General features: G+C 51.0%; 6 protein-coding genes across 6 annotated transcripts; all 6 read left to right on the top strand.

Moving 5' to 3' along the window:
• Window positions 1-751: 751 nt before the first annotated feature.
• N7462_001458 (uncharacterized protein) lies at window positions 752-1,293 on the top strand (the record flags this gene model as incomplete). Its single annotated transcript, XM_057073184.1, has 2 exons — window positions 752-880; window positions 943-1,293. The coding sequence occupies 2 exons, from the start codon at window positions 752-754 to the stop codon at window positions 1,291-1,293; spliced, it is 480 nt and encodes a 159-aa protein (XP_056936825.1).
• Window positions 1,294-6,056: 4,763 nt separating this feature from the next.
• On the top strand, window positions 6,057-7,527 carry hacA (transcription factor HAC1; the record flags this gene model as incomplete). The annotated part of the gene is made up of 2 exons (XM_057073183.1): window positions 6,057-6,262; window positions 6,351-7,527. 2 exons carry the CDS (start codon window positions 6,057-6,059, stop codon window positions 7,525-7,527), a joined length of 1,383 nt encoding a protein of 460 aa, XP_056936824.1.
• Window positions 7,528-8,571: 1,044 nt separating this feature from the next.
• On the top strand, window positions 8,572-10,793 carry N7462_001456 (Tetratricopeptide-like helical; the record flags this gene model as incomplete). Its single annotated transcript, XM_057073182.1, has 3 exons — window positions 8,572-8,910; window positions 8,973-9,197; window positions 9,255-10,793. 3 exons carry the CDS (start codon window positions 8,572-8,574, stop codon window positions 10,791-10,793), a joined length of 2,103 nt encoding a protein of 700 aa, XP_056936823.1.
• A 679-nt stretch (window positions 10,794-11,472) lies between these two features.
• Window positions 11,473-12,217, top strand: N7462_001455 (putative SNF7 family protein Fti1/Did2; the record flags this gene model as incomplete). Its single annotated transcript, XM_057073181.1, has 2 exons — window positions 11,473-11,517; window positions 11,639-12,217. The coding sequence occupies 2 exons, from the start codon at window positions 11,473-11,475 to the stop codon at window positions 12,215-12,217; spliced, it is 624 nt and encodes a 207-aa protein (XP_056936822.1).
• Window positions 12,218-13,959: 1,742 nt separating this feature from the next.
• N7462_001454 (uncharacterized protein) lies at window positions 13,960-15,339 on the top strand (the record flags this gene model as incomplete). Its single annotated transcript, XM_057073180.1, has 1 exon — window positions 13,960-15,339. The coding sequence occupies one exon, from the start codon at window positions 13,960-13,962 to the stop codon at window positions 15,337-15,339; it is 1,380 nt and encodes a 459-aa protein (XP_056936821.1).
• Window positions 15,340-16,244: 905 nt separating this feature from the next.
• N7462_001453 (Zn(II)2Cys6 transcription factor) lies at window positions 16,245-18,830 on the top strand (the record flags this gene model as incomplete). The annotated part of the gene is made up of 7 exons (XM_057073179.1): window positions 16,245-16,441; window positions 16,535-17,032; window positions 17,094-17,618; window positions 17,680-17,818; window positions 17,872-17,948; window positions 18,002-18,075; window positions 18,130-18,830. 7 exons carry the CDS (start codon window positions 16,245-16,247, stop codon window positions 18,828-18,830), a joined length of 2,211 nt encoding a protein of 736 aa, XP_056936820.1.
• Window positions 18,831-19,471: the final 641 nt, after the last annotated feature.

The following is a 19,471-nucleotide window of genomic DNA, read 5'->3' as shown; positions in this document are numbered from 1 at the left end:
TCTTATCATACATATCATGGGTGGCTCTCATCTCATCTTACCAATCAATCTACCACCGAGTCACCATATATCTTTCATTGCAAGACCCCGAATGGGTGAATTGTGGTATTATACCCCGAAAACACACTTTGTAGCATACGCCTGGGATGTTGAGACTATAATGAGGAAAGGTGGAAGGAACCCCTGCTTATCCTTTGACTTTGACTTGGAAGAAAGAAGCAGTAATCAAGAAGAAGCGGTAATATGCCGGCGGATCATTTCTGGGGGGGGGGGGAGTCGCATCGTTGTCAACATCATGATTGTACTCGAATATTTCAACCCTTCAAAACCAAGGAGGTCCATAATTGGGGTCACTCACAACATACTGTAGCCTGTTATTTTTAGTGCTATCAGATAATTAGTGGCTGCATGTACCCTTATTTGAGCAGAGGAAATTTCTTGAGATATGTAGTGCGTTGGAGCCGCAGTGTTATCACATTTGTTGCATAAACAGTTACTGTTCAATATCGATTCAGAGCTGAGGATTCCCCTGCTTGTATTTCTTGGTTTCTGGCGTGCAATTAATTCAGACCCTTCATCTTTGCGCCATCACATTTTATCTTCCAATTGATCTTTCTAACCGACTTACTTTCTCTTTCACCTCTTCGCAACCCAACCACTACAACTCCAACTTCTCATAACGCCTTTCTCAAAGAAACTTCACACTTTCAAAGCCTTCATCTACATACCTCCTGTTATCACTGGGGTAAAAATGTCGTCTTCAAAGACACTCTCTTCGCCAATCAAAGGCAGCCCTGCCGACGCTGGTCTGGGTCTCAGCACTTCTGAGATGCGCATCCTGATAATGAGCATCGTTTGCCAGGAAACCAAAGCGGGAAAGGTAGGACGTCCCTCCATATTGTTAGTTCCCTCTGAATTTGAAAGCTCACTCAGGCTGTTCAGACAACCCTTGACTATGAGAGACTGGGTAACAAGCTCGGCTACACCCTAGGATCGGTGAAGGTCATGTATGGGAATGCAAAGCGAAAGCTCAGCAAGTTACATGGAGACTCTTCCATCGCTCCATCCACTTCTGAGAACGAGACTACCCCCACAAAAGCTCCCAAGCGACCCCGCAAATCTCTGAACACCCCGCAGAAGGCCACCACGATCACCCCACGGAAGCGCAAGTCCGAGGAAATTGAGGCTGAGGCTGGGCCTGAGGCCGAGCCTGAGACCAGGCCTGAGACCACGGACCCCGAGATCGCTGAGGTCAAGGATGAGGCTGCTGCCGGACCTTTCAACGATTACTAAGGGTGCTTCGACCACCATCATGTCCCATCAACCGTCTTAGACTGATACTGCCGGGAGTTTTTCATATGTTTTCTTTTTTTTTTCTTGCTATGCAATGGCTTGCCCTTCACGACGGTTAATTCACATTTGTTTTGACATTTTGAAACAGGTTCGATGCCTCTAGCGGTCTTTCTTACTGGCGTTCATTTCCATATTCTGCAACGAGATGACATTTGCGGCGGAATCATTACAAATTCGATACCAAGTTCACATTCAGAGTCTCCCGTCGTAGCGTATTAGATGTAAACGCCCAGCACTTAGAGATCTCCTCGAAGAAAAAGAACTGCTACTGCCCTCTACTCTGCCAGTCAACTAGTGTTAATCATATTCCCAAATTATATTCACATCATTTCGACCTGTGCCAGCAATCAGGTAAGTCTATACAGATACCCCCCTCCAGATAACCATATTTCCTGACTCAAAGTTGCAACTCCTGGAAGCTGGGTGACCATCGCAAAGCTGCAGACCTTCAAAAGAGCGGCATGAAAACTGGGCCAACATGTCGACGCTTGACCATCGCGCAAATTTGACCTAAAAATGCTGATACTAGGCATTTGATAGCTGGTAGCCAAAGATGTCAAGGTGCATATCAAAGCGTGCTTTGCACTAGCGGCAATTGGTAAAGGTACTACTTGCCAGTAGGTTAGAGCTATCGATTAGGCAAGGACTCGACGATGAATTATAATTAGAACTGTAGCTCTGGGATTATGAACAGACTGAATCTTGAAAAAATTGAGTCTCTCTCTAGCTCTAGAGCAAAATAACTAAAATTATATAGTTACAAATACATAATTTTTAAGCGACTTATTTAATATCAATTACATGTCATATAGGGAAGGACTTAGCTAGGAACACCTGAATAGAGAAGTCCATGATCAACCCCTTTATAATCTCTCCATATTAAATATTATATCTAACCTAGCGTTGACGTGCCGAGACTACGGCGAAGTTCGACTTATAATCAATTCGCCAACGCCACCCAGCTCTTCAGAGATTATCTTTTTAAGACAGGAATAGACTACCATTAAGTAGAAGTATCGGGCCTTATCATGTGCTATCTCAGGACCGAGGCCTTACTAGTGTGGGCAACCAAACCTAGCCAATTGATACTGTAGTGCTATATTCTATGTTCCTGCAAAACCATGACCGCATTTTGGGTCGTGTACGAGTCTCCTGGCAAGCGTGAGTGAAGCAAAGACTACAAAACTCCTCAACAAGGCCGGCGATCATGTGCATTTTCCTTCTTCTCCTAGGACCCAGAATTCGACCGGGCGGTTGGTTGACCTCAACCCACAAAATGGGTCATGAAGCCTCTTGATGTGTTTCGGAATAGGGGCTCCTAGAAGAATTTCCGCGTGGAAGTGACGAGCGTGGTGTCGGTCCGTCCTGTATTCTAGAATTGTATGCCGGATATTCTATTTGACCTGCATATGTATATCTTGGTCCACGAGGACAACTGCTGTTGACGGCAGTCGCTAACATGCCAAGTGAGAGACCTACATAGTAGTAGACCCAGTAGATCGGAGAGCACCAGATAAACTGTGATTCACGCCCCACCCGACCCAGTGTGTCGATCAAGGGAACGACGCAGCTTGCAGGATTCCCCGTTGGCATCGACGTCTGTCACTCGAGATAAAGAAGGGAAATGAAGATGAGAAGAAGATGAGACTCCGATGCCTGGGGACGGGGACCAATATACTACTTTTGCGAATACGAGTAAGGACTGCGGGAATCTAGATGCATCCATTCATGGACGGAGTACGGAGAGGGGGGGGAAAAAGGGGGGTGTGTCACATAGTTCGGGGTTCCACACAGTAATGCGAACAACCCTAGCCGAAGAAGCACTTGAGAGAACCAAACGAATACCGGAGCAAGGGCCACGCCACGAACAACCACCTCATGCTCCTCTCTCCTCCTCCGTTCTAAAACGGGAAATTTCCGGGCGAACGAGAATCGGACCAGAGCGATTATTATTGTGCCCCCTGGGACCTCGTCCGTCGAAGAGGGGCTACTATCATTTCTCCGTACTGTGTTACTGGAGCCGAAATGGCGCCAGAAGGTTCAATGCGCGCTAAAGCGCACGCGTGGAGGGTTAGGGTTGCTCCGTCCGTTGCACTTGGCCCGAGGGGGGGGCCTCCATTCGGCGCATATCCCCCACAATGTCCCACAGATGGTGGACACTTTCTGGACGGTCCGAGGAGGGACAGGTCGTAATTTATCCGCAACGCGTCTCCCGGACTCCGGCGGGGAGAGGGTTGCGCCAATGCGACGGCGGCGTGAGCGCACGCCCTCTACACACCGGGAAAGACAGACAGAGAGAGAGAGAGAGAGAGAGAGGGAGGGAGGGAGAGAGGGGCAAATTCGGTGTCTCGTTCTATGCGGAGCCCTCTGTCTATGTAATCCGTATGGAGGGTGAGATCCACTCCCGCAGAAACACGCAGGGGTAATGCATGCTGGTGGATATGAGGGCAATCACGGCTATTGTTGAAGAGCCTTGAGTCGGAATTCAATTCAGGGGTAGGGTCGCGTGTACCCCGTACAGTCGCGAGAATACTTGGAGAATACTTGGAGAGAACACTGAGTATAGTATTATTTTGAATGCACTGGACCGATGCCGATCACAAAGCAGCACGACCATCGTGCAGGTCGTGCATCCTCGTCAAGGTTCAAGTTCGGTTTGGATAATTGAAAAATGTCCCTCAAAACCACGCATCAATCTAGTGGATCTCAATTGAATTGATTGGATCGATTGAAGATGGAGCGGCTGCTAATGGGAAAAGAAGCAAACAAAAGAATAGGCTCGAATAGACTACCCATTATACTCCGTCCATCCATAGACTAAACATTCATTGCCGATGATCCCTCAATGAGAACCAGGGGAAATTAGGAAGTACGTGCACTCTATAGTCCGGTCCCGAGTTCGACGGCCATTCAAGTATAGCGTAGTATACGACTCTCCGACTCCCATTCCATTTCATCGGAAGCCTCCGTAACTTTGTCATTTTGTTTTTGATTCCGAGAGCATATTGAGCAGAGGGGTCACTCCTGTCACCTCTGTCACGCCTGTCCCTCCTGTCCCTCGAACAAACCTGCGCTATCGCGACTCCACCTGTGTGCGCGGGATGATCGGAGGGGCATCAGGGGAGGGGCACTTCAGGCCTCACCACCCTGAATGGACAGGGCCGTTTCAGCCGGGACCTGCAGGGTTGTTCCGCGCCCTTCGATCCCCTTCGGTGGTGGGCATTAGACCTCCGTCACGGCGCAGTCCCCAGTGGTCTCCGCCAATCCGCATGCAATGTGGACGATGGTGGTGTGTGTGTGTGCGTGCCCCTCTCCCTCCCTTTTTTCATTCCCCTGTTGCATTCCCGCTTGATTTTCAGGGGCCGGAGAATTGAGGCCCGGTGGCGAGGCGTCGGGACTCTGGACCTTTGGACCTCTGGGCTGGACTGGGGCTGGTGGATCGACGACCATCCGGGCTGACGATGGCGGGACACGCCTCTAGCGTCAGCGGGGCAGGCGAGTTGTCGCAGGCCTCAGGTCGCAGGGACTCGGATCTCAGGAGCGGATGCGTCTTTCGTGGGTCCCCCTGGTCCAGACACTCTGTCTCGTCATTTGCACATGTGGAAGTTGACGAGTCCGAGTCGTGGAAGGGGGACAAAGGTGGGACATGAAGGCGGATGTGACGGGAGGCCCGGGGGGTTCCTTCTTTTTGGAAGACGGGCGGATGCTACGGAATCAACTCCAATACGAGAGAGAGAGAGAGAGAGAGAGTGTGTGTGTGTGTGTGTGTGTATCGTGAGTGCTACTAGTTGAGAAGAGAGATCAGTGAAGAATACGAGAAGAATAGAGATAGAGTATATATTTAGATCGAAGAAGGCCTTGCAGCGCTGCATACACGAGTATAGAGTAGTAAGCTGTACTCTGTACAGAGGAGTGATTGACTACTGCTCCATCCGACATCGTCTATGGTTACCTCGTCTCTTGTTTAGTGTCCCAGTGGGCTCTTAGGCTATTCATAGTCCGAGTCTCCTCGAACAGTGGACTCTGTTGCAGTCGCAGACCGGGCCCTGCGCCCCTTTGGCCGCTGAAACGGGGCGTTCGGGAAACCGTGGAATCCAGGGGCGCAGGGGGGCGGCCGGACGTCCGTATTACCGACCACGGAGCCCCTCAGCGTGGCGGCTGCCGGCCCCGAGTGGCTCGCACTCGTAATTTTGGTTATGTTGGGTCACAATACGGGCCCCATCTGGTATCCCCCCGCTGACGAGGCCACCAACGGGTTCACAGGAGCCTAGGACCGCGTACCAGGTACCAGCACCACCACCTCCACCCCCCTCACAAGGCAGGTACTCTCTACCTCCCCGTGCCCGCCCTCCAGTGTTGGCCCTGGCCGCCCTTCAGACCACGCTGGCCTCTACTTAAACACGCCACGCCCTCCCTCGTCCGCTCCCACAGCCCCCAAAGGACCGAAAAGACCATCTGTCCTCTACCTTCGCTGACTCATTCATTCCTCTCTTCCTCTCCTCCACTCCGCCTCTATTTCCGGGGTCAGATCTCCGGTGCCCGACGGTGATGACAGCGTGGCCTTGAGTCTTTCGAGGCAAAAGAGCATTACCATTTTCTCAAGCGTTTAAACGCCCCTCGCACGCCCTATCTCATTCATCACTGACGGCACCGGCTATCATACCAACCGGTTCCTTCAGAACCTCCCCCACATAACACACATCATGACCGACACCACATTAAATCCCCTGGACTCCTTGTCCGCCACCCCGGACCCCGAGCTCATGTTGACGGTTTCCCCCGCGGATACCTCACTCGACTCGCCGGAACCCATGGAGTGCAAGGAGGAGGATGGAGAGAAGAAGCCGGCGAAGAAGAGGAAGTCCTGGGGTCAAGAACTCCCCGTCCCCAAGACCAACCTCCCTCCACGGTACATACTCCCCCGGCTCCATCAAGAGCAGCGAGGCTCAAACCACAATAATGGATTCACCCGCTAACATGAACTTCCCCCTCCTTAGGAAACGGGCCAAGACCGACGACGAGAAGGAACAGCGCCGCATTGAGCGGGTGCTGCGGAATCGTGCCGCCGCGCAGACCTCGCGCGAGCGCAAGCGACTGGAGATGGAGAAGCTCGAGACCGAGAAGATCCGCATGGAACAACAGAACCAGTTCCTCCTCCAACGGTTACAACAGATGGAGGCCGAGAACAACCGCCTGTCCCAACAGGTGGCCCAGCTCTCCGCCGAAGTCCGCAGCTCACGAAGCTCCACGCCCGTCAAGGCCGGCACCCCCGTCGCCTCCACCGAATCCCCCACCCTGACTCCCACCCTCTTCAAACAAGAAGGCGAAGAACTCGCCATGGAACGCATCCCCTTCCCGACCCCCGCCACCACCACCCTCGACTACTCTCCCACCCTGAAGCCCTCCACTCTGGCTGAGGCCTCCGACGTGACACAACATCCTGCCGCGGTGTTGTGTGAAGACCTGCAGTGTCCGTCGCTGGCCTCGAAGGAGCTGGAAGCGCTCTCCCACTCTTCGACCTCTCCTCCGAGATCGACCCTCCTGCCGCAGCTGATGTTGCCGCTCCTCTTTCTGACGATGACTTCCGCCGCCTATTCCACGGTGATTCGCCCGCTGACTCAAATCCTTCATTCCCTGAAGACGGGTTTGCCTTTGGCGCTCTCGACGGCGGAGATCTATCAGCATTTCCCTTTGATTCATTGGTTGATTTCGACCCCGAGTCTGTCGCCCTCGACGGCGTCGACCCGGCCAGTCTTTCGGATGAGACTGCTCACCCGACTGCTTGCCTGCAGCCCAGCCTTGGCGCGTCCACTTCGCGATGCGACGGGCAGAGCATTGCAGCGAGCGGTTAGTGAGTACGCCTTCAGCCTGCAGACTGGTTCGGCCGACGCCCCGGAGGGCCGACCGCGGTGGGAGTCGTTATTAACCCTGATCTGGGCAATCGATAGACTCGAGCAGTCGCGACGCCACCGACGGGCACCATCAATGGGGGTGTCCAAGTCTCAAACCAAAACCAAAACCAAATCACCCATCACATCCGGCCGGCGACGCAGTTACGGAAAGATCCTTCATCAACGGAGTACACGGAGTTCCTGGAGTTCAATGACTCCCACCACTACCCCGCCAAGCGCGGGTGATACGCTCGCGTCTTTGCTAATGGGCAAACAACGCTAAGTTGTTATTTTTGCTTTGTCTTGCAGGGTCGGGCGACGGAGGTGGGGAGACCAAGGGAATGGATTCTCATGGTTCCTTTTTTTTAATTATCTCTTCATTATTGGTTGTATACTAGTTTATTCACCTCCGAAATCCAAATCATCCAGCCCCTTCGAAAAAACAAAAACAAAATGACTGGGCTGGTTATTTTCCCCGCACTTTGGATCACTGTTCTGAGGGTATCCTCTTGTATCATTAATGAGTTGGCGTAGAGTTGTAGTTCAGCAAGGCTGCTTATAGCTACTATTGGTATTGATCCTGTGAAGCTCGCCGCTGGCTCTGATGAAGCCCTAGACATACTGAAATAGCCCGCCAAAGTACCACGATTCTGCTGTGCTGAGCCATACTTCCCAACCAAGAAAAAAGCTGATTTGCGAAGAGAGTAGAGAGCGTATTATTCGGAATATTATATATTGAACTAGGGTTGTAAGAGTACTAGTCTGATTGTCTGCCCTCTGCGAGTGGGGTTGTCCCATATACATCAATCCTGAGCTATCCTGCGGATCGCCATTTTCTAACTACAATATCTCGCAAGACCAAAAACCTACAGCAATTGTTTATTAGATTCAGTTCATCTATACAGTGTACCAAGATTAGTGGATAGGTTTGCCCGTTGATCAGTCGATATTTTGCTGGGGGAGAACTGTGAGGTGTGGTGATTCTCTCCTTGGAGTTCGAGATGAGCTTCAAAGTAGATACTGACAGACATACATACCCATCAGACAGCATGCTAATTTAGATAAAATGGCACCTCACGAGTGGAAAATCTCTTCTGTTGCCGGGCATCTTCTCCTCAAGCTTAAATCGGGTTCGTGGTGATGAGTCGTCCCTGAATACGAAGGTCTCGACGGTGAGCTGAGAAAGGTACCCCACCGCGACAGGGATTAATGTATCAGGTGATATATAATGCAGCTTGAATTTTCTTTGGGGGGGCTGAAACTCAGGTAGAGGGGAGCAAACCCCCCTTTTCCCTCTCCCAGCAGTTGAACTGCACCGACATCCAAGATGGCGCGAGTCTCAGATCTCATTCGAGATTCCAAGCTCGAAACACACTTTCTCCCAGACCACACAGTGGAGACAGTTCATACCTTCCAAGAATCGGACCCGCAGTCTAGGCGGCGCCTGGTGACGAGAACCGAGCATTGGCGGCGAGAGAGATCTCCAATCGGACAAGGTGGCTTTGGAAGCGTTTGGCTGGAGAGGCGCACAAAAGGGGGGCCGTCAGGAGCTACAGTTCAAGAAGGGGCAGTTCGAGCAGTCAAGCAGATCAACATGAATAGCCAACATGGGTCAATCGACTTAGACCGCGAGTTAGAGGCGATCGCCAAGTTCTCGCACCCTCGCGTTCGTCTCTTTCCCCATAAACACCCATGGTTGAGAGGCAATATACTCATTCGAGGTCGCAGTACGAACGATGTTTTGTCAAATCATTCGGATGGTATAACGAAGGACCCGCAAAGCTAAAGCTTTTCATCGCAATGGAGTACCTGGAACTTGGCGACCTTTCTACGTATCTAAATCACCGGCCGCCACTTCCCGAGTTTGAAGCGAGAATTCTGGCCGATCAAATTCTTGATGGTCTGTGTATGATGCATGAAAACAAGTTTGCCCATCGGGACTTGAAACCGCAAGTAGGCGTCCTCGTCAATATAAAAGAGGGGAGCAAGATCACTGAAACAAATACCTAGAACATCCTTATACGATCACATCCCCCTGATGAATGGTGGATCAAGCTTGCAGACTTCGGTATCACGAAACGTATCGAAGAAGATCACGGACAAGTCTCAACGGTAAAGGGTACCCCGAAATATTGTGCCCCTGAGATCTGGGGGTTCATCGAACGAGGCACTGCATATGCCTTGGATATGTGGGCTCTGGGTGAGATCGTGTTCGAAATGCTCACCAAGAAACCGACATTCGCAAATCCGGGAATACTGGCAAACTACCTAAAAGAGCAGAACTTTCCAGTCTCCCTGCTTACCAATGTTGGTGTCAACCAGTCATGCATTGATTTTGTGCTCTCCCTCATGCAACCTCATCCAGAGGATCGCATCACGGCTTCATCTGCCATGTCAAGTGTGTGGATACAGTCATCTATACTATACCCCACCACGTCCAGGATGGCAGCTTCTTCGGAAATTGAGCCACATGTGCCCAATTCGGCGGTAATTCTTACTGAAGAGTTTGCTTCATGGAGCACAAGTCCCTTGTCAATCATAAATCAAGGTCAAGTTGATACTCAGGAGCCTTACCCTGCTATTCTCACAGCTCAATTTTCCGCCGGTTACGCTCTTTGTCAACAGGATCAATATAAAGAAGCAGAACCTCTATTCCGACAGGCTCTTGAGGGACGAGAGAAAGTGCTAGGCCTAGATCACAAGGATACCCTCTTCTCTATCTACTGGCTTGGTCGCTGCCTCTATCAACAGGGTCAATATGAAGAAGCAGAACCTCTATTCCGACAGGCTCTTGAGGGACGAGAGAAAGTGCTAGGCCTAGATCACAAGGATACCCTCTCCTCTATCCACGATTTTGGTCTCTGTCTCTTTGAGCAGGATAAAAATGAAGAAGCAGAATCTCTATTTCGACGGGCTCTTGAAGGACGAGAGAAAGTGCTAGGCCTAGATCACAAGGATACCCTCTTCTCTATCTACTGTCTTGGTTGCTGCCTCTATCAACAGGGTCAATATAAAGAAGCAGAATCTCTATTTCGACGGGCTCTTGAGGGACGAGAGAAAGTGCTACGCCTAGATCACAAGGATACCCTCTTCTCTATCTGCTGGCTTGGTCACTGTCTCTTTGAGCAGGGTCAATATCAAGAAGCAGAACCTCTATTCCGACAGGCTCTTGAGGGACGAGAGAAAGTGCTAGGCCTAGATCATGAAGATACTCTCCCCTCTATCTACTGGCTTAGTCTCTGTCTCTTTAAGCAGGGTCAATATCAAGAAGCAGAACCTCTATTCCGACAGGCTCTTAAGAGACGAGAGAAAGTGCTAGGCCTAGATCATGAAGATACTCTCCTCTCTATCTACTGGCTTAGTCTCTGTCTCTTTGAGCAGGGTCAATATCAAGAAGCAGAACCTCTATTCCGACAGGCTCTTGAGGGACGAGAGAAAGTGCTAGGCCTAGATCACAAGGATACCCTCTTCTCTATCTGCTGGCTTGGTCGCTGTCTCTATCAACAGGATAAATATGAAGAAGCAGAATCTCTATTCCGACGGCTCTAGAGGACAAGAGAAACGCTAGAACCGGATAATGACCAGACAAGTCATACTCGACTATGGATCACTTTAATATTGCACAAATTATTGAGAGACATAGGAAAGACTAGGCAAGGAAAGTCAGGCAAGAGAAGGGGCAAATCGTGATTATGTAGATACGTGTTATTTTTTCACTGTACTCTTGGGATATTACTCAAAGGTGAGCCCGTTTCAAGACCCCTATTATCTCTTGACTGGATCTCAATAAATTGGTAAATTGCCTATAGTGCAGTGTTGACTCCACGTACTTAGAGAGCATTTACAATGTAGTTTGGTGGCTGCGTCATGAACCCGCTAACAATCTCGCTGCCTGGAATAATCTGTAGCAATTATGGATGAATTTCTGAGGTTTTAGAAAATCTATCAGAATGATACCTAATTAAAGAATATTCTTTTTTGTTCTAAAAAGGAAAATCCGTCTTTTATAATTATTTTCACCTAGCCTATTTTGAGAGTCCATCCAAGCGGAAATGTCCTGAAGGCCGACGCTAAACACCGAATGCGGTCAGTGACGTTTGCCACGCGCCATCATCTCGATTCCCGATTAACGACTCGCTCTTTCGCCCTTCGCAAATCTCTTTCTCAGACTTTCACTCTCCTCGACTTTCCTCTCTCAGATTTTTTCTCTTCAATAACTGTCATCATCATGGTCCGCAACGACCCCATTTTCGAAGCCCGCACGAATGTCAAGGTGAGTCGCTGCCATCCATCAACCCTCCACCCCCGCATCCCACCACCACCACCCCCTTTCCAGCAATGCGACAAGCATTGACTCTCCCCAAATTCCCACTCACTAATATTCCTCCATACAGCTCCACTCCAATCGGCTGAAGAAAGAAGCTGCCCGCGCTGAAGCCACCTTCAAATCCGAGAAAGCCAAAGCCGACAAAGCCATGAAAAACCATGAATTCCAAATCGCTCGTATCCACGCAGCCTCGGCCATCCGCGAAAAGCGGCGCCAAGTGACTTTGAAATCTGAAGCGGCCCGAGCCGACGTGATAATCAACGAGCTGAAGGCCGCGCAGAGCACGCGGGACACGTCGCGGACTCTGGCGCTTGCGTCGCGGGGGCTGGATGCGGCGTCGCGGAGCGTGAACCTAGAACATTTGGTGGGCCACGCCAACAACTTTCTGGCGCGGTCGGAGGACTTCAAGATTGCATCGGCAGCGATTGAAGATGTGGCGCAAGGATTGTCGATGCAGGAGTACGGGGCGGAGGGGCAGCACGAGGTGGATGAGCTGATGGAGCAGTTGGCGGACGACGCGGGGGTGGATATGCGGATGGTGCTGGAGACAGACGAGACGCCGAAAAACGAAGTCGTGCAGGAGACGCAGGTGAAAGAGGCGGATGGGCTACAGGACCGCTTAGCGGCGTTGCGGGCAGCGAATTGAAAGAGTAAGCGACGGAGGATTCTGGTCTGGTTTATACCTGCCGTGTGCCTGCGATCATCCTCCTCTGATCTGCAGAAGGGCTTGCTGGGGGAATTATCGAGCCCTGTGATTGAACCTGGTGTTTGGGAACCCCGGGCTGGGAGCCTGATGATGTGGGAATCTTGGCATGCGCCTCTGGATCATCGTTTCATGGGCTTCGATGCCTCTGATGCCTCCGATGATGGGGAGAGGGCGATCTCTCTGCAAGCTCTCTGTTTTCGATGCGCGGGGTTTTTAACGGGCTATACCACGATAAATGTTACGATGTCACGGCTGCGCACCTGAAATATTCAGCGTGCTTTTGTTTTTATATCTGCTTGATTCATTCTCGAGTCATTGCTTTTCCCATGACGATTTGTCCACCGTTCGCTGCTGGCTGTTGTTATCTCGATGCCCAGTGGCTTAGACTTATTCTTTTTTTTTTACGCATGGCGTTCGTTGAATGGAGTTGTATAGTTGCATGGATGTTGTTATTTTCTTTCACTCTTTTTTCCCAGCAGACAGAGTTTGTGATAATCTCAGGTATTGTGATTTCATGAATCTTCGGGCAAGTATTTAGGTGTTGGGGCACATTCTCAAAGTAGAAGGGTCGATTTGAGGTCCGGTGTATACTACAGTTTGACTAAATTTTATCAATGGTCATCAGCCAGAGTAGGCAATACCAGTTGTTGGCTTTAGGAGAAGAATTCTTGCACTATTAAGCGATCATATCAGTAATCTTGATCCATAATTTATTACCTCGGACTTTATAATGAGTTGAGTCATTCCTGGCATGTACCAGTGACTAACTTATATACTACACTTTATACTTCAGCCTGATGTTGATTAATATTTATTCTCTCCGCGCAGTAAACGTTCCGTCTATATTTTAATACTCTAAGATTAGGATATCCCTTCAGGCCCAGGGGTAAACAAAATAATAGGATAGCGTGATATTACTCTGGCATCTTGCTGGAAAATCCGAGAGATTTGCCGACTGCCCAAGAGAGCCCGAGCCGCGCCGAGACAATCCGGTGTTTTCTTCATTTCCTTGTTTGGGAGGCAACGGACTCGCCGAGCACAACCACGATTGACAACACCATCACCGCCACCAGGCAACGCTATGCCCAACCTGAGACCCTACAGCAGGCCAGACTACCTTGGTTTGTTTATACGCCTATCTGAATTTTGTTTTGGCTCCTTTTGCCATCAAACGTCTGCCCTGAGATGAGGCTGAGGCCGAGTCTATTTTTGCCTCCGCGAAATAAGCGAGTCCAGGCATCGCGGCCACTGAACCCTGACCAGTTCGGCGCTAGTGAAACAACAGCCTCTACGACTGGCCCGTTGCAGCCACAGGGTGCTTTAAACGGTTGTCGGCCGATGCAAGAGGCTCTCAAAGTTTCCCCCAAAATGGCCCTAAATCAAGGCTAACCGTTCGGACCCCTACCGAGGGTCCGACGAGACCCTGATCGAACGGGTTCTGGCCAATCGCAATCACCACCTCGCCGGCATTCATGCTCTCTTGGGCTCGACAGGCAATTTCCACTGGTCCCCAGAAGATCAAGAGGCGCCGGGCCCCCCAAATTCTGCCTTCGACAGGCTTGCAGAAACCCAGTGGCTACCAGGATGCGGCGAGTCCCTTAAAACCCCTGGGGGCTGCAGCGCCTGAGTTTTAATTCTCTTCTGCAGGGGGACGCACCAACATTCATAAGGGCCATTTCGTCATGGCGCCTTCACACTCGTTTCTATCATTCTTGTCGTTCGCTTGGATCGGGGTCTTGCTGGCACCACTCGTTTGCGCCGCGCCCTGGATCGTGACTGATGAATATCAGGAGGTCCGCGTTACTAATTATCCAGAATACTACAATAGCGAGTTCTATCCGGCCACCGTGACCACCTCGATTGAGGAGATCATTCCTACCGTCACGTCGCTGCCGTCGGCCCTGTCGACCTCCACCAACGTCGAGACATACGGATATGAGACCGTGACGATCATCGAGAAACTGTACCCCTCCGGTGCAGTGGGCACTCCAGTGCCCAAATCGGCCTACAATGACTATTACTATTATTACAATACCGGTCACACTACCATCTTCATGGTGAACCTGGTCTTCACTGCCCCCACCGGTTGCTCCACTCAATTCACCCGCACGTCCGCTGTCTCGGTCGACCCCAGCCAGAAGACCGTCGAGCGACTGCTTCCCAAGACCTCTGTCTCAACTTCTTACTCGGTCTACAACACACAGCCCTTCCAGTCTGCGACCCGCACTTACGTATATGTCTGGGTCGACCCAACTCAGGTTCCAACGGAGACCCTCTACTCTCTCAGCGACTACAGCTACCCGACATCCTTATACGTCGGCAGCGACTGCCAGTACGAAGGACACGGATACGGTTCGAGCTATCGCTATAATGACTACTATTACGACTACGGGGTGACGATCTCGCCGATTGCAATCATCATCATCTGCGTGCTCGGCTGGATCGTGCTCATGTTCCTGTTCGGCATCCTGGAAGCATGGATCCGATTTCGGCGACTGATGACAGGCTGGCAGACCCGGCGTGGGCTGCCGGTGTGCTGGGCGCTGACGATCATGCCATTCACGCTGTTCTGTCTGTGCTGCTTCCGTAAGGGCTTCCGCGCGCGCACGGCGCACGACTCGGCCGTGCTGCAGCAGCGCTGGAAGAACATGAGCGCCTGGACCAAGTTCAAGCTCTTTTGGGTCTGGGGCTTCCGCTACAAGTACCCGCCCATCCTAGGCCCGGCGCCAGCGCGCGTCAACCCGAGCAAGCGGCCGGGCAAGCACCCGGGACCCCCGATGGGCCCGCCGCTGCTTTACCAGACGCCGCCACAAACGGGAGCGTATCCGCCGGTGTCACCGGTAGTATCGTTGAACCGAGGTCCTGGACCGGAAATGGGCCAAGTGCAGTCGCAGCACCAGGCTAGTCCCGTTGTTCCTGAGGCGTCGGGTGCGCTAGCGAGTGAAAGCCAGGCACAACCGCAGACTCTAGCTCCGGCTCCGACTCAGACTCCGACTCAGCCGCAGCCACAGCCACAGCAGGCGCAGGGCCATCATAACGACGAGGTTGGTCGGGCACAATAGAAGTGGTTTTGATCGGGGGGCGGGGACTTGGTAGAAGTGGACTTTGAATCCGGGCAGCTTGGACCTGTCCGGACACGTCGTCATGAGTTGGTTTATTTTATACTACCATATACATCTGATGGCTCTGGCAGTGAGCTATTTCTGTTGATAATTCTTAATTTTCGTCTTTATAGCGAGCTTGAACGAATTGATACCACATTCTTTTTTTCATGCCCTGTTTCATACATTGGGTCTATTGATCCATGATGAGCCTGCGACCTGTCTTCGCAGAATTTTTAAATGCATTTATCTTTGGAGTTTGTAAAATGTATTGGACTTTGAGTGGAGCTTTCCTCTGGTTTGAAATTAGTGCGTGTAATCTACTTTTACTACGGTTGGTAGTACTGGGTCACTATATATATTCACTGTTCGACCACTATTGCTCATACCCATATTGGGTGCTCCTCACTATCAGAAATATAGATAAAACCTTATTTGCTAGCGTAAATAAAATGCAAAATGACAATCCTCATTATTCCAGGGAAGTATTCAATTGTCAAAAAGAAGCAAGCAAGGTAGAGTAGAGAAGAGTAAAAAAGAAAAAAAAAAGAAATGATCTCAGGTTATTTGTAGGAATAGCCGAACGCGGGGGTCGAACCCGCAACCTTGAGATTAAGAGTCTCACGCTCTACCGATTGAGCTAGCCCGGCAGGGCTGGTTGAAGGGCGATTCGCAATTTGACATTATGAGGTTGAATCATTTACGGATTCCAGGTTGAGCCTGTTCTTGCTCCTCCACCTCCCCCGAAGAGCCGGCTTGAAGATTCGGGGGAACCAAGAACTCAACTCGATGGCCTTGGCTAGTAGACTGTTGAGCAAGTCCTGCATCTCGCTCATCAAAAGTACTGTCGCTTCCTCTCACTCTCCATGGAGGAGGCCGAGATAGGCAGTCGGTCTTCTGCCAGCCCAGCCCATGCCAAACAGCCCGCATGCTTGAACTGCCGGCGGAGCAAGATCCGCTGCAATCGCCCGACAGGCCACACGCGCTGCGAGAAATGCAGATCATCGAATGCGGACTGCATCGTCCCAAGTCACCACCTGGGACGGCAGAAAGGCGTGAAAAAGTACGGTTGATTTGTTCCATTTTCTGCGCTTTTATTTCGTGGATTTAATCCGTAGCTGTCCCGGGAACTCTCTACTGACTGATGCTGTCACAGTAAACGCAAGGGCCTGGAGAAGGCCATACACCAGATCGAACAAGCCATCAAGAGACCCAAGGTTGACCCCTCTGGACCCGACGATGCCCAAAAGGCGATCTCGGGCCTCCAGGAGCTGTTGAACCGTTTCCAGGGGCAGCTGCAAGGCGAGTCTGACGGCTTCACCGAGAACTTAGATCGTGCACGGAATTTGCTGTCTCCACACGAGGTCCCCGCTGACGAGAGTTTGGCCTTGGACGACGCTGAGAATCCGCTGCAGCTGTTGGCGCGGGCATCAGACCTGCAGCTGTCGCCCACGGGTGTGCGCCATATCCCGAAGTCGTCAGTGCTACCGTCTGTCGCGCCGACGAACCTGCCCCAGGAGAGTGCTAACTCCGGGGAGCTGAGCGCGAAGTCGTTCTTTGTGCCTGCGCGCGCAAACCGAGATGTCGGACCTGATTTGGATCCCGTGGATCTAGGACTGGTCACGTTTGACGAGTCAGAGTCGTTGTTTTCCTTGTAGGTTGTCTATATTGCACGGGATAAATGAGATAGCTTGATTGACCTCGCTCGCCAACAGTTTCTATCAGAATCTTGCGCATACCCGCTGGGGACTGGATCCCCTGGTACATACTGCATCTTTTGTGCGCTCCCAATCTGCCTTTTTATTCACCTCGATCGTGGCAGGCGCGGCCCTGTTTTTGCCATCAGCCGCGGCCTTATCCAAGAGATTGTCGCGCCATTGCAAATGGCTGGCCAAACGAGTGATGATGCACCGTTATCGGTCAGTGGAAATTGTTTTGGCGTTCATGGTGAATGTTCCGTGGATGGCACCCGGAGATCAACTCGGCGATGACGATACCTGTTCATACATCGCCATGGCCCTGACCGTCGCTTTGGACCTATCGCTGAACAAGATTGTCTCGCCATCTTCGAGCTTCGAAAAAGATCTGCTGAACCGGCTGGCTCGAGCTGACTGTATCGATGCAAAGAGAGCCTTGCATATGGATGGATTTGGCGATGTTGATCCCGCATCGGAATGGGGTTGTCGACTTTTGCGCAGACGGGAACGAGCTTGGATCGCACTTTTTGTTGTTGAGAGAGGGTATGAAGCATTCGATACGGCTTGTGTTTTCATGTCAAATCTAACCAGAAAATTGATCTAGTGTCTGTCTCGCTCGCGGAAGAAGCTATACTGTTCCCCCGACCGCACTTATCGAGAACTGCGATGCTTGGCACCGGTGTGATATCGCTGATCGACGTGATGGGCCGATGAATTCAATGGCTGTCTTGCGGAGGGATCTTGTATGTGTCTGGACATATGTCTTGGAATGTGCTGCTTTTGCTAATGCAAGTAGGACGAACTATTTCGAAACGTTAAATCAAGCTGTGATAGTTATCGGATCGTTGATACTGGGTCTCAAGCTGCACAAGCGTATGTTTCCACACCTATCATGAAAGAGCTGCGACTCGTTAACGCCATTGTAGGATCAAAACGACCATCGAGAATTTCTATCAGCGCTGGTATACTACGTGGGCATTGGCCATCAGCGAAGGCGGAGGTATGTTTTTACTGCCAAAAAAATGTATTGCAGCCTCAAACTGACCTATCAAAGCGCGTTCTCTTCCACCCTATGTCGAGATCTTAGTCACACACACCCAACTATCTACATATGGTGGTGTCATTAATCACCCTACTGCACCACTCGAAGTGAAGCGTTTCTTTCGCGCAGCGGGCTTGTCGTCTGCGCTTAATGTTCTTCGAGCCGCCATCCAAGGAGAAGCCCGGCTGAAGTCTATGCCGAACAACACGGTCATTATGATATCGTTTGCGGCATGTTCTGCTCTCAGTCTGAGTGTGACATCAGGCGACACCCGATCAAGTCTAGCCCCTAGTGTCCGCACGCTTATTGAAGAGACTGCCGGAGTCCTCGAACGAATCGGGGCGACCCCAAGCCACCGCAACGGTGCCTCGGTACTCTATGGCCGATTCCTGCGTGAGCTTATCCGTCGTGGCCCTGCCATCCCCAATTCCCAACCTCGACCCGATCCTCGTCAGATCGATCTATCAGACCCAGTTCTTCCAGTCACTTGCGTGAGCGACCAGGGACCAGCTTTGACAACGACGCACCAATCTCTTCCACCGGGAGACCTATGGACTGAACCCATACAGTTCTCGGCGATGTCAGACAACCAGATTATCGACGCTGTGAATCGTGCGGGTAGTGCATTCGGCACCTCAATACCTGACGTGCCCCTGGACGACATGCTGAGTTGGGACTGGCTTGACTTTGCGACCACTGATTTCAACTTTTAGGCGGCGCTAGGAGATCACTGGTGCTACTTGTTATTCCTCTTACTTTTACATTTTCAGCCTAGCATTAATGACGTGCATGAAGTATACGATGCAGAGGCAAGGAAGCCTTCCATGGACCGAAAGATGCCGTTTATACATACGGCATTGTGGACTCGATATAGTCACTGCGAGGAATGCGGTTGAATTTCCGAGGATGGGCCTTTCCTTTTCTCCCGATGGGCCGATTGGTTATTATATCTATTCGCCCAATTATTTCAAATTCCAAGCCTTAACAAGCCTTGTTCATTCTGCGTAGATGCTTCCATAGTTGCCGATGGGTAGTGTTGGTTTTACATCACGAATGATGATGCTTCTATTTACATGACCGGGAACAATGTTCTCATTGATGGCCAGCGACGTTTTGTCGTATACAAAATGCGTTGCCATAAGAAATTTTAGTATAGACTAGCAATAATAGCACTGTGAATTTAATCTAAGCGCGCTTATCCTTCGTAAGCAGTGGATTCGCCACTTTCTCAGCCGCAACGAAGAGCACCATTTCCTTGAAGATTGATTCAATAGGTTGCATCTAACCAGAAAAACAGTGACAATGCCTGAATATTGGGCTTCTTTGTTTGATCTGATTAATCGAGTAGGAGAAC

This window comes from Penicillium macrosclerotiorum, assembly GCF_028827735.1.
Source record: "Penicillium macrosclerotiorum strain IBT 26536 chromosome Unknown utg000002l_segment0_segment0, whole genome shotgun sequence".
Lineage (NCBI taxonomy): Eukaryota > Fungi > Ascomycota > Eurotiomycetes > Eurotiales > Aspergillaceae > Penicillium > Penicillium macrosclerotiorum.
Note: the sequence above shows the minus strand (reverse complement) of the source record. Positions and strands in the feature narration are given on the sequence as shown.